This window comes from Gavia stellata, chromosome 14 (genome assembly GCF_030936135.1).
Source record: "Gavia stellata isolate bGavSte3 chromosome 14, bGavSte3.hap2, whole genome shotgun sequence".
NCBI classification, from domain to species: Eukaryota; Metazoa; Chordata; class Aves; order Gaviiformes; family Gaviidae; genus Gavia; species Gavia stellata.
Window position 1 is genome coordinate 17,938,045 of NC_082607.1, and position 13,751 is coordinate 17,951,795.

The following is a 13,751-nucleotide window of genomic DNA, read 5'->3' on the forward strand; positions in this document are numbered from 1 at the left end:
AATAGATCTCATATATATGTATCTCTCTCACATACTTAAAAAAAATGTTCTTTCTAACATTACACATACTTACACACAGAAAAGTGAGAACCTAGGCAATTTGGGAAAAGAAGCACGGAATTGCTAGCATTAACATACTGTTGTTAACCAATGAGGAAATTCTTCTCATAGAAATATGATGACTATGATAGTTTTCAAACTCTGGCCTGTAAAAAAATCTTTAACATTAAACTATGTGCATGATTTCCTGATGCGATGTTTTATGAATGGTAAGATGGAATTTTACCTAGTCTAGTCACTAAGAGAATCCACTATAGCATGCAAAGACCTGTCATGTTACATTGTCTTTAGTCACTCCTGAGAATCCCTCAACCAAATTAGCCATATGTAAGAAGTACACTAAATACTGTACAGATTGTTGCATGAAATAAAATAAGTTCTGTGCGTTATAAAATAAATGCTGAAAGAGCAGGCTTCGCCACTACACTAACGGCTTAGAAATGGACATGCTTCGAAACTACAAGGACTTCCCCTCTCCTCTACCACTACTGTCACCCCAGCACAAGGCTTCAAAAGCAGTTTCACATTTAAAAGCAACAGTATTTGTAGGTAAATCACTATCTTTTTTAAATGTAAGACACCAATGAATATCTTAAGAACTTTCTTCACACTTGCAAATTTTCAATGAAAAGTTTCACATATTTTTCATCAAAAAGACTTTCATGTGCAGAAACTTAAGACAGTATCAGAGCTACATCGTATTTCTACATAAGATGGCAAGACTACATTTCCTGTGGGAGCGATATTTAAGCATGTTCTCAAATAAGGCAGGTATTAGAGGCTTATCATGAAAAATAAACAGTAAAAAAGGATTCTAAAGCAATCCCTTACTCATTCTATTTGCATCCTATACAGATTATTACCTCACTAGCAGGACTAAACAGCTGTTCCAGCAATCAAAGGATGATAATTAGCAAATACAAGGTATATGCATCCTTTAAAGACAACTGGAAAATGGGCAGTTTCACATATAGTATAATCAGCAGAAACATGCAAGCTCAGCGAAAAGCAATGGTATGGCTAAGATGTTCTAAATGCTTTTGAAGAGAATGCAATATATTTGGAAATAACCAGAACAGAGACAGCAAAACAGAGGAATAGGTAATTTATTTTTTCATGAATGGTAAGTGCACTTTTTCTTTTAAAGAAGCAATAGTGGGGTTTTTTCCCAGCTGACCCCAAGGAGTGTATCAATTTGATGTAAGTCAGATTTTCTTAAATTTTAATTATTACTCCTCCATAAAGAAGTTACCCTATAAGCACTCATTTCTAAGCTCTGTATACAAATAACAGTAAAGTGAAACATCTGATTCCAAAAAATTATCTACCAAGATGCACGCTTTGACCCCTATGTCATAAGGGGATATCATCAACCAGGTTACATGAGCAGCAACAACCCTGTCTGCTTGGACTGAAGAGTTCACTTAAGTACATCTTAATACAAAATAAGAGTTTTAACCTCTTCCAATTCCCTTTCCAGCAATACCAAAATAGTACTATTAACTTCACATTACTTCAAGACACAGATCTGTTTGATCAACATAACAAGAAATCCTATTTAAGATCGGTCTGTAAAACAACTTGCTTAATATTTGTAATTAAAAAACCCTGGATTACTAAATCGGAAAAAAGAAAAAATAAATTTTTCTTTTCGTGAAAGTCTACGTGGGAAAATTTTGGTAGTAGAAAAGAAGATGTTGGCATTGCTCTCAGGATCTAAATTAACAATTGTGCTTATATTCTTTCGTACCAGTACTCTATCTCCAAAGGAGGATGACCTTTTCTGAAGGTGCTGTCAGGCAGTACAGCTGAGCTGATTTAATGGCTTGTTGCTGCAGAAATGGACACATTCACCAATATTTCCCTCCTTCTTGGCCACACCATTCTAGCCCTCATGTCAGTTAAATCAGTTAAGTACACTGACAAACCTGGCAGAAAACTCGTCAAAAAACAAGTCTTCTGCCAACTTTGCAAGTTGAAGCAGCTTACCAGGAGGTCAGATAAGCAGCAGCGTAAAGACAGGCCTGGTGAATGAAGACAAGGCAGAAGCCCTCCCTTCCAGTACCAACAAGCTGCGAGATTAGTTCATCTAGTCTCAACTGAGTGCATCATAAATTAAAATCAAAGTACTCGTGCATTCACAAGAATAAAAATGTCAATATTATTACGATTAATCAACTCAGAAAAAAGCCACAACAATACTTTCCCACTTAAACAGTGCCCAGGACAATGGAAATTTATCAGGTCCACTTTTCAGTTCAACAGACCCAGACTGCCTGTTACAAGTTCATTTAAAACTTTCATTACTTGTAGCACATTGCTGCAAGCTTAGCATGGAGAACTTCCCTACTCTACTAAAACCTACATCCCTTCATCTGAAGATAAAACTGTGTAATACATGCAAAATACAACTAAAAAATAGGATAACCTAGAAAGTAAAAATAATTTTTAAAAACCCACACAGAATCACTTTTGAAAACCGAAGTTTCAAAATTAAATTTGTTTTGGCCTAAGATGGCATAGATTTGCTTAAACAACAAATTCTGAAGCAGTGTTGAGCACCTATCAAACAAGTTTGCATGGCAGAGCCAGCAACTGAACCTAAGCCTCCCAATTCATATACAACATCCTATACCCTCAATCACACTCCCACACATAGTATATGGCAGTAATTATCACAAAGTGCATGTGTCTGCAAACTTTTAAGTATATGCGTAATTTAACTGATGTGGGTAGTTCTCTAGTTGAGATAAAGTACAATCAATTGCATTTTGCAGTCAGGATGGCAAAACTACAACTAAACTCTGTTTTCCTTGCTCTCAGCCCTTTAACTCAACACTGTGACATTCCTCGTGCAAGTGAAGTAACAAACATGTTGGGAGTGCTTGAAAGATCGAGTCTCAAAATTTCACATTCACAGAATGTTAAGCTTCTTCAGTTTATCTTGAGGCTTAACATATTGCATAAACTGCCAGCCACGTACATTATTAAAGCCCTACTTCCCCACTGAAGGGTCCTTGATGGATTTAATCTATCATAAAACAAGGTATCAGTCTAATAGTAAGTGCTTGCCATTGTATGCCTATTATAAATGTCTATATGGGCTACAGTCATAGACCGGCATCTTATCATGGAAGACACTGTACAAAACAATACAATTTCACTATAAAGGACAGTGTAAGTATACACAAATAGGTCTACAAAGAGTCTAGACTGATCAGCATAATAAGCAGTCACATACAGGTTCCAACTCAATCTCTAGACAATATCTGGCAGTAGTGAAACAAATGCAAATAGTTTAATAAATTGTATTTACAGAGAAGGGTCTGAACAAAATAGAAAATGACAGCTAAGATGACCACATCCTGACCAACTTATAGTTTTGGCAGCTAAGAACACTTGAAACTACCACATGATGTACATTTACGTATTTGTATTTAGTATTATTACACATCAGTAGCTGGATTAATTAAATTCAAAGCATGTACAGTTTTGAGCAAGGTCTCTGAACAACTTCTAGGAAGTGAATGGTCACTGCTACCTAAGCTCTACGATACTGCCTTACTAATTAACATTATGACACTTTAAGACACATACAAAAGCCTTACCTTCTTGGTTTTGGATATTACTGTTATATCATGACAAACTGATCAGATCAGCAAAAACAATGTTTGTTTGTTTGGTTTTTTACAGCAAAAGATCAGTCAGTTTAAAACTGATTTCCTTACTGGATTTCTTTAAAGCATCCCTATAATTTTCTTTTCTTTATAAAACAATCAAACTTTTTCTACACACACCCCCCCCCGCCCCACCCCATAACAGCATCTCCCACAGACTACAGCAATATTACAAATCCTGTATGTTTTCAAGCATAGGCAAACCACCACAGCAGCACTCTGGATCACATGAGAAAACATACAGTGATCATCTTAAGCATCCCTTACTAATCACAGTAGAAGCTGAAATGCCAAATAAGCCTAAATCATTTACTTCCCTCAATACAGTTTCACATTCCCCCAAAACATAAAATTGTGGTTTATCTAGGTAACTAGGAAGTGCCAAAATACTACCTTGGGCTGATCTAGTCAGAGCATGTAAGCCACTTCATGCTCCAGCAAGTAATATTTTTTTTTTTTCCTCATAAGACCTAATCTTTTCTTTCTGCTAATTATGAGGGGTTTTTTTCCTGTAATCCTCACTTTTCAAAGTTGGCATTTGTCTCCCTGTGAATTAGCCCACCACTTTGTTTAAAAACAAAACAAACCCCTCCATACAACAGTGAATGTACTCTGACTTCATGCACGGGCTTTATTAGACCAGGCTTCCATAGATTTAAAAAAAAAAAAAAAGCAAAACCCAAAACACAAACGTCTAAATTTTTTGCAAATCCTGTATTTGCTAGAATTGTCAGTTTTGTCTTTTTGCAGTATCCTTCCCCTCCCCACATCTCTAACTTGTTTATCAATATAATGCATTGTCTTAACTTTGAACCACAAACCCTGAGACTGGAATTGTGGCCTAGACCTAATTTATATTTCTGGCATATTTGTATTAGATAAATAATTCGATAAAAATAAGAAGTATCATTACATTTATTCCCCTTTTACTTTAAATAATGTTTAAAAATATTTCATGTGTTTTAGTTTGGAAAGACAGCATCATAATTTCATTTTCTTCCAGTAAAACAGGAGATAGGAAGTTTTGGAAAAAGAAACGTGAAGTTACACACTGAAGATTCTCCAAAAACGTTAGTTTCCTAAAAACTTCTCTAGATATTGGCTAGAGATACATTCTTTTGCTTCTAGAAAGTAAGTTCATACATATTCCACACGCTTATAAAGCTATCACTGCAAAAACTGACAACTGTTACCCAAACAAAATCACATTTCTTTTAAAACGTATGGCCTCTTTGCAAACTATTCTTTAAACCATGCCTGGAACTGCATTTAAGCAGTATCCCAAATGAAGTGTAAATGCCACAAATACAGGAATTTTGCCTATCGTTTAGTTTTATTGGTCCCACAGCAGATTAAGACTTTCTTCCCACCATGGTTAAGAAGTACTGCTCTAGGGGGAGGGGAGAGTACTAAAAGATTTTTATCATGCTCAAAAGCTAAGCTAACTCACCTCTTACATAGTCGAAAGTTCTGAAAATTCAATGCAAACAATGCAGTTGCCATTATGTAATCAACTATGAAATTTCTGTCCTCGTGCAAACTCCATACAATCTCAGCGATCATAACAAGGTGTTACAAAAATCATAATCGTAAGTCATTTTTGCCTGAAGTAGTCACATAATAACCATTACAGAAAAGTTAGCAAGTGCAGCTACATGTATATAATGTTACGTAAGATAGCTTGCCTTTTTATATCACAGTCATTTGTGCCTTTTTGAAAGGTATCAGTATACATTTATACATTTTATTCTTTGTTACTCACGCAGAAGTTTCTAAACACTGAAGTTCAATAAAGAGGTCTCTGCACTTACTGCATAAATATTGCCATGCTGGATGCAAATCCAGCTGTTGCCATAAAATCTTAAGCAGGAGATTAAAAAAAGCAATGCAAATCTCAGCATTGTTTGGGGGCTCCCAAATACTTTTATTATTGTTGGAAATGCAAGTAGAGATCTCCCAGAAGAGATTTTCATTGGCCTTCTACCATTCACATCAAAACATGTTAAACTTACATGCTAACATGATAATGATCCTAGCACAATTCAAAGCCAAAAATGACATGGCGATAAAGGGGGGGGCCCTTCACTACAAAATGGAGGGTCTGGGGAGAACGTTGTTTTATGCAGGGAGCCTTTATGTCCTCTATTCCCTATCCCACCACCTTTTTCTTCGTGCACAGGTAAGATCATTACCATAGCTGCACAACCTTTTAAAAGAAATTAACAAAAAAAAAACCAACCAAAAAGACTGAATATCAAGAAGCATGTCTCAAAGTGATCCCCTAAACACCCATATCTGAAACTATAGGGTTTTTTACTTACAGACCAAAATAGTGCATGGAAGAATTAAAATAAGGGCATTTAAAAACATACAGTTAGTACACAGGATACCCTTGTCCCAGGTAACACAGTAATATAACACTGACAAACCGGCGAACAACCCCCCGCACAGAGGTACTCCTGAAACCCAGCAGGCAGCACAGTCTGTGAACCTGCCAGGTTAAGATTGCTTAAAACACAAACACAGAAGACCCTGAAAGGGAAAGCTCCTAGCACAGCTGGATTGATTTGGGAAACTGCAACCAGACCCCTCAGCGCACAAAGGTTACCTTGGAGGAAGAGTAGGAACGACCAGCTGACCCTTCCTTGCCTGAATGAAAGATAGAGCGCTAGTCACCTCGGAATAGGTAGAAAGGTGGGAACGAGGGCTGAGACCTCTGCCAGAAAGGTCAACACCGTGGACCAGCGAAGGAAGCACACTTCAGGCTCCGTATTACCCCGAGGGTCGACTAAAGAGGAGCCCGACACCCGGTAAGCCTGACCCAGAGGCAGAAAGGGGGCGCTCGGGGCGCGGGCAACGAGCGCCAGGAGAGCTAGGCCCAAGCTTACGGGGACGAGTTTCGGCGGAGGTCGTTAGCGACCGACAAAGGAGGCCGAGCCGGATGGGAAGGCGGCCTGGGCCCTCTGCCCGAACAGGGTCTCGTCCCTCAACCCCAGCAGCAAGGACGCAGCCCCGAGCGACGTCCTCCCCGCCCGCTCCCACCTCTTCGCCGCCCCCCCTCCCAGCCTCCCGCGGCCGGCGAGGCTCTGGCCCCCTCTCCCTCCCGCAGGCCGGAGACCTGCAACGCCCCATCGCCTTCCCGCGTCAAGACCCCGCACTCACAACTCGTTCTTGCCCCCTTTCTCCCAGTTCTTTATCCACTCGGCAGGGAGCAGCGCCGCCATCTTCCCCGTGTGGCGCCGAGAGCCCGGATGGTGGAGCAACGGGCCCGGGTCAGAGGGGACGCAACGGCTCGCGAGGAACGACGGGACGCACACGCGCCGTACCCTGGGAGACGGCGCGCGCCGTTCCATCGCGCCTGCGCGGTAGCGCACGTTAGCCCCGCCCTCCCCCGCGCGGCCCTCCGTTTAACGGTCGCCGCCCCTAAGTACAGCGGCGGCGGCCCCGCGGAGCCCCTCAGCGGCCTCGTCCCCCCTTACAGCCGGGCAGCGCCCCGCAGGCCACCCGAAGTCACGGCTGGCCAGCCGCCACCCGGCAGGGCCGCTTCCGCAGCCGGTGGTCCCAGGTGGGGTTCGGCCGGCTGCCGTTGGAACTGCTGTGGGCCGCGGGAGCCTCCTCGTAGCTTAGACTGAGGGAGCGAGCATGGAGCCGGCCGCCGGCCTGCCACGCAGCTCGCTTCACCGCCTTTGGAAAAACACTGCAAGCAAGGATTTTTACAAATACATGCTGTAAAAACGTAGTTCAGGAAACACAGCGAGACAGCTTGAGCGTGTTAGATGTGTTCAACGCGCACGAGGCACGAAACATCCTTCGTGAACTATACTTCGATCCCTCAGAAGAACGTTGACCTTAACAGTTAAAAACAGTGCTGTTACTTTTCATATCTTGAGCTCACAATTCAGATTCTAGCGTCACCATTTGAAAACAGAGTTTTTCTTTTTTTTTTTTTTTAAAAAAAAGATTCTGTAATGGGAATAAAGCTCTGCTCTTTCCCAAAACCGTGTGGTGCTTTGTGTCACTGTTCCCCAAAAAACTGCAAAACTGCCAGCTGTGTGTAACTCCGTGGCTGAAGAGACTCGATTTAAGGGCAAGCGTTAACGGGGAGCACAAGCAGCGCACCCGTGTCCTCTGTTGATACCCCACTCCTCTAACAAAGCCAAGCTGAAAACACACAGACTCTTCTTGGATGTTGCCTTCCCACGTAAGCCACTTCTTCCTCTCGCTCAGGGAAGAATGCCCAAAGCAAGGCAGCGTCTTAAGTAGCACGTAGCTTCCTACGGATGTGTGAGCAACCGCCACGCACGCAGCAGAGCCAACGTTTGACCGACCAACGGCAAGCTAACACACCAAGCTAGAATTCAAAGAAAAGAATTTCAGAGAAATAAGGAAGGTGGTATGATTTTCAGAACATCGTGCACCTGAAGCTCGTGTGGCCCTCAACTAGTCCCTCGGGGTATTTTATTAATTACTCAAGTTCTGCATATTTGGAAAGCATTAAGCAAGACAGTGCATGGCGGGGGTGCACACACATGTTCAGTTGTTCTAAATATCTGGAAGTGTGAAAATTACAACCCTAGTCGTTCAAAATTCAGAGACCCCTGTCCATGATGATGTACTACCTCAGCATCCCTTAGGAACCATGTTGCAAGATGAAGAGGTTTTATCTTTCAAAATAAAAAGCAGATTTTCTTCATCTTTTTGTCACAGTATTTTTACCAATAAATTATCAAATTAGTTTCTCAATTGCAATTTAGGTAATATTTTGAAAATTAAAACGTTTTTCATTACCCCCTGACAAGTTAGTATTATCTTAATAAATTAGATTATTTATTAAATTTATTAAGTTAGTACATTTAGTAAATTCAGTAAATTCTAAAAAAGGGTTTATGTAAAAATTATTATGAAAAATCTAAACTGTCTCTAATTATACATTAAACTTTCTTGAATATTTTTAACACGGTCACGCTAACATAACAACTCTATGAGGTAATTTTTTATGAAATAAGATACAGTATTGAACCCTAAACCTGCAAGTAGACATTTCTTTAATTGATTATATTACATTATTTATTCTGTTACCGTCTCTAATAGAAATTCAGAGTATCAGTGATACCTTGTACAATGTTTGAAACTTGATCTTTTTGCAGATGGTACAGCCTCTTGATTACGGATATAAACACGACAAACAACTATATGGACGTTTTCTTCTCATTATAATCCCTAACACATGTGCCCATTTTATTACATGTTATTCATCTCCATAAGTCTCTGCAAGCTGTTCTTAATTTCCTTCAGTTGCTAATCAGGATATAAGAGTTAAGAAATAATTTGTTTGGTCAGGCAGCACATGTTTTTAGTCTTTTCAGAAATTCCTCTTGCCTGTCAAGAAGTCTTTATTTCATCTGCCTTCTCAGTCTTGTACATGCTTCCTTCTCTATTGAAGTATAAATCATTTCACAAATATGATGAAGCTGAAGAAAATTGAGAATTTGAAATTAAAAAAAAAAAAAAAGGATGAGGCCTAAAGTGCACTTGTGCCTGTTTCAGTGCTAGTACTGCTGTGATTTCTCTGCTGCATGCTGTGTTCTCCACATTTGACAGAAACATACAGCTTGCAAGCACTTTGTGTAAAAGTGGTGTTCTACTTTGAAAAAAGCCTTGATCAGAAAGTCTGTAGAATTTCAGCAAATCCATATAACTGCTGACTGAGAGAGGGAATAGTGTTGTTTTAATTACTATTCACAGCCTGTCCCTGTACAACCTGTATACTGTACAGAATGCTGTTGTTCTTGATCTCTGTGTACAACACCTACTATAAAGGGACCCATTACAGCCCCTAAACTCTGCAGTAACACAAGTAATAAAGAAGAAGACAGATTCTCTGCTTCCAGTACTCAGATTTTAAATTAGATGCAAACTACATTTCAGGCATTTAGTATGCAGCGTGATAAAAGATAAGCTCAGTTTAAAAGTGCCTGATATATTTATGATGGGTTATTTTTAAAAGCTTCATGAAAAAAATATATTTAAAACAGATGTGTGAATGGTAAGAGGCACAGAATTGCAAGCCTGAGGAATAACATGAGAAGGTATTACAAGAGAGTGCAATAGGTGTATTTACAAGATAAGCCCAAGAGACGCATAAACAGAAATCAAGAAGCTAGCAAAAGGTATTAGCAACAAGGGTTTATGTAGGCGCAGCGCTATGCAAGGTCTGAATGTGAACATGTGAAATTTTGCCTTAAAAGACACTCATGGAGAAATAGAGAAGAATAAAGCCATCAAGTCGTTGCAGGACCAAAAGGTTAGATCCCAAGTTTATCCAAGGAAACTAAAGCACTTCTTTTGTGAGGTATGTTGGTAACAGACTGGAACAGGCTGAAGACAAAGGGAGCTATTACATGCAATGTAGAAATATATGTGACAGAAACATTTTGAAAATCTAATTGAGCATAGCCTAATAATAAATAATAGCTATCAAATCTATGAGAAGCATGTAGTTTTGCTTGCTATGTTTCTTGATAAGAAGATAATCACTTCAATATAAAGGTCATTGCTTATGAGTTCTAAGCGTAGGAAAAGTCATTTCAGGTCGATATAGCAACTTTATGTTTCTTTTCATTACAACCGAGGGATGTTTGTATTTTCATACGGTAATGCAAACAACACGATGGCAGTGTCATAACTATAAAGTGCAAAACTCCAACTTCTCTTTTACTTAGATTTTGTAATTCAACAACGGAACAACCTAACAGAGACAAATTGAAGTATTGTAAACTGAAATATGAGCTTACATAATTGAATTTGGTTTTAAAGTGGACAAGTTACTCAGTTGTAGAAAAGAGACAAATGTTCAGTGTTGCACCTTCTTGCAAAATACTGTTTCTGGAAGTGCTTAGATCCCTTGACCATCACTGAGAGCAATTTCACTAAAAATACTGTCTTCCTTCTCTCTTGGCCAGAGCTACAAACTTCTTTTTAAAGATCCTGTATGTTTTTTTTAAAATGTTGACTTCATACCCTGCCAATACAGTGCAATGCCAATTTTTACTGTTTTGGTCTGGATTTTTGTAGCAAATGCCTGTGGTCTGGGTCTGTGACAGCAGTACAGTGCTAGGTAGCCCTAATAAAGAAGCAGTATTCTATAACGTTCACACTTTAGTTAGCAACCACAATAATTAATGACATGAGAGCAGATTTTCAAAGGTGTTAAAGATGCAGTTGGGACCGTAAAAAGATTTTGCAGAAGTAGGTCAGATGCCTGGCTCCTATGGCTTTCAGTGGGTCTGTCGGAACGACCCGGTTTCAGTACGGTTATCTCACAGGCACTTTGCTGCAACTTTAAACCTGCAAATGTATTTGGATGTCTGAATTTTAGAATATACGCACTTAAAAGATCATTAAAGTGTGGTACAGCTTTTAAAGGATGAGAGTTTTAAGTGGTTTCGTGGTTTCAATGTTACTAAAACTTCACAAAGTGAATGTCACTGAAAGGAATTTCAGAAAACCTGTAAGTGTTGTCGATTCACCATTCAACAGTGACTCAGTAAAAGAGTATTTCGTTATTGTAAGGGTTGGGCTATTAATTAAATAGCTTATTAAATACCTAAATAATTATGGACTAATTAGGCTTGGGATTAAAGTACAGTCAATTATTGTCAAACAATTTTACCAAGTCAGCATTACTACATTTTCCATATTGTCTATACATTTCATTTATACTAACTAAATGATATAGTGAAATTGCAGTGAATGGTACAACTTTTACAGTAAATGAAATGCATTAGCTGTGGGCGCTGTTGTGCTGCAATTCTTTTGTATGGTGGATACTTTGTAAGTTGTTTACAATCCATTTAGAGCCTATTCTTGTGAACATTTATGGTGGTGAGTAATTTTACCTGTCAAGACTTGCACAGACTAGACATGAGTAAAATTTTCCTCTTACACAAAGGTTTGCAAAGTCATGTCCTAATATATTACATTTTTTCATATGTAAATGTATTGATTTGTAGCTCAGAATTATTTACACTTTTCAACACATTGCAATTCTCTGTTCCAAATGATTCTTTTCAGGTTTTTAATAAAAATAATTAAGAATATTTAATAAGCATAGGTAGTGAAACAGTTTTCTTGTAAGTCCACATGAATTAAAGTCTTTCCTTCAGCAATTATCATCAAATGAAGGACTATGTATTTCCAATTTCATATTTAGAACTACAGCGTAACAAAAAAGGAATGAAAAGCATATATTGAAGTATAACAGTGAATTAAATATACTTGGGTTTTAGAGATATATTTGTTCTAGACTCAATTTGCTTGCCATTTTTCCATCAACTTTACTGACACGGTTTAAGATAGATATGAGGGGGGAAAAAAACATAGATATTTATAAAGGACCTAAATGAAGTTATTTAGCACTTGGCTAAAATGTATTTTAGAAATTCTCTTGCAGATAGTTTAGCTATTACACATTCCCTATTAGTTATTATATATTAAAATATATATATTTATATCAGCCATTTGCATTTTTTATGGCTTTTACAGTCACAGACTCATAGAATACTTTTAGGCTGGAAGGGACTTCTGGTGGCCACCTGCTCCAAAGCCCTGCTTGAAGCAGGGCCTAAAAAGTTCCATCAGGTTGCTCAGCACCTTATCTCACAGAGTTGTGAGTACTTTCAAGGAGGTGTTGAGTCCCAGTGTTTGAGCACCGAAGTGTTTTTTCCTTGAGTCAAACTGGAATTGTCCTTGCTGCAACCTGTGTCTACTCTGAGAAGAGTCTGATTCCACAATATTTCTGTAGCACTATAGAAAGCATTTTGTGATAGGATTTATATAAAATATGCTCTACTTAATAAAGATGCATGATATATTACGTCTAAAACATAGACAGTCATACGTTTTAATAAGTTAATACAGGCAAAACAAAATATTTTGAAAATAAATATGTACCAGTTCCTCTTCAGATTAATATATTATTAACACAGAGTAGCCTTCACTGCTAGGCTATAAAATCATATTTAATTTTGTTTTATCCTTGCTTGTGTGGTGGACATCTTTCTTAGTACTATCTGGTGTTAGCTGAATTGTGAGGAATTCCTAGATTAAAAAGTAAGATCTATATTTTAGTTCTATGAAACAGCCGTTATAGTTTATTCTCCATCTTTTCCTGAGGCTTTTGTGTGCTAGAAAAAGTGTCGTGGGCATCCTAAGATTCCTATAAATGAGTCAGAGACCCTTGTTAAAAGCCAGGACAGCTTTTTGTTACCTTCCATTATTTCTAGAAGTTGACATTTACCTTTCTAAATATTGGGATAAAATAAAATGCTGAAAAGAAAGAAAAATGACGATGACTACAAAGGCACGGTATGTCACACTGCAGTCTTAAGTCACCTACTGTGTTTCCTGCCTGAATAAAGAAGCAATCTGAATGTTTTGTCCCAACTACATTAAAGAAAATGTCTGTGTTGGGCACCATGGTAACAGCTGGATAGCAGTAGGAAGTTATTTAGCTTAATGGCAAACACAAGGTTTTCAAGGGTGTAGTATATTACCCAGCAAATACATAGTTAGAAAAAAATTAGTGTTAATTTAATCTTATAAAAATGTATTTATTCTTGGTTTTCGAAATAAATACTACAGACACCAATTAGGAGAGCTGGAAATGTACAAAAGCAGAAGAAATAAAACGTCCAACAGCTCATTTCCTCTGTGTTAACCCACTCCATGAATTCCTGTGACAAGGCACAACTTCATTATCTGCTCTGAGGGGTAAACAACTGAGGGGTTTTTTTTACTTTTCTTGCATAGACATTTAAGAATGACTGTTTGGAATAAAATCTCCTTTATTACTTGGCTTTTATATCATGTCCATGTAAGAATTAATTGCTCTAAATTCATGATTATTTTTTTTTTTAGTCATTGTTTGGCGAATGTGCCTGTTCTTTTTCTGGGGACATTTCCTAAATTCTCACGAAGAAGAAAAAAGGTACAAAGAGGGTATGCTTCCACATT

At 38.4% G+C, this 13,751-nt stretch overlaps 1 protein-coding gene across 1 annotated transcript in view; it reads right to left on the minus strand.

Moving 5' to 3' along the window:
• Positions 1 to 6,961, minus strand: part of THOC2 (THO complex subunit 2) — a 54,439-nt gene extending 47,478 nt beyond the window's left edge. Inside the window, exon 1 of the mRNA XM_059824232.1 lies at positions 6,900 to 6,961. Within this exon, the coding sequence (XP_059680215.1) occupies positions 6,900 to 6,961 (62 nt within the window). The remainder of the gene's footprint in view (positions 1 to 6,899) is intronic.
• Between the last annotated feature and the right edge of the window lie 6,790 nt (positions 6,962 to 13,751).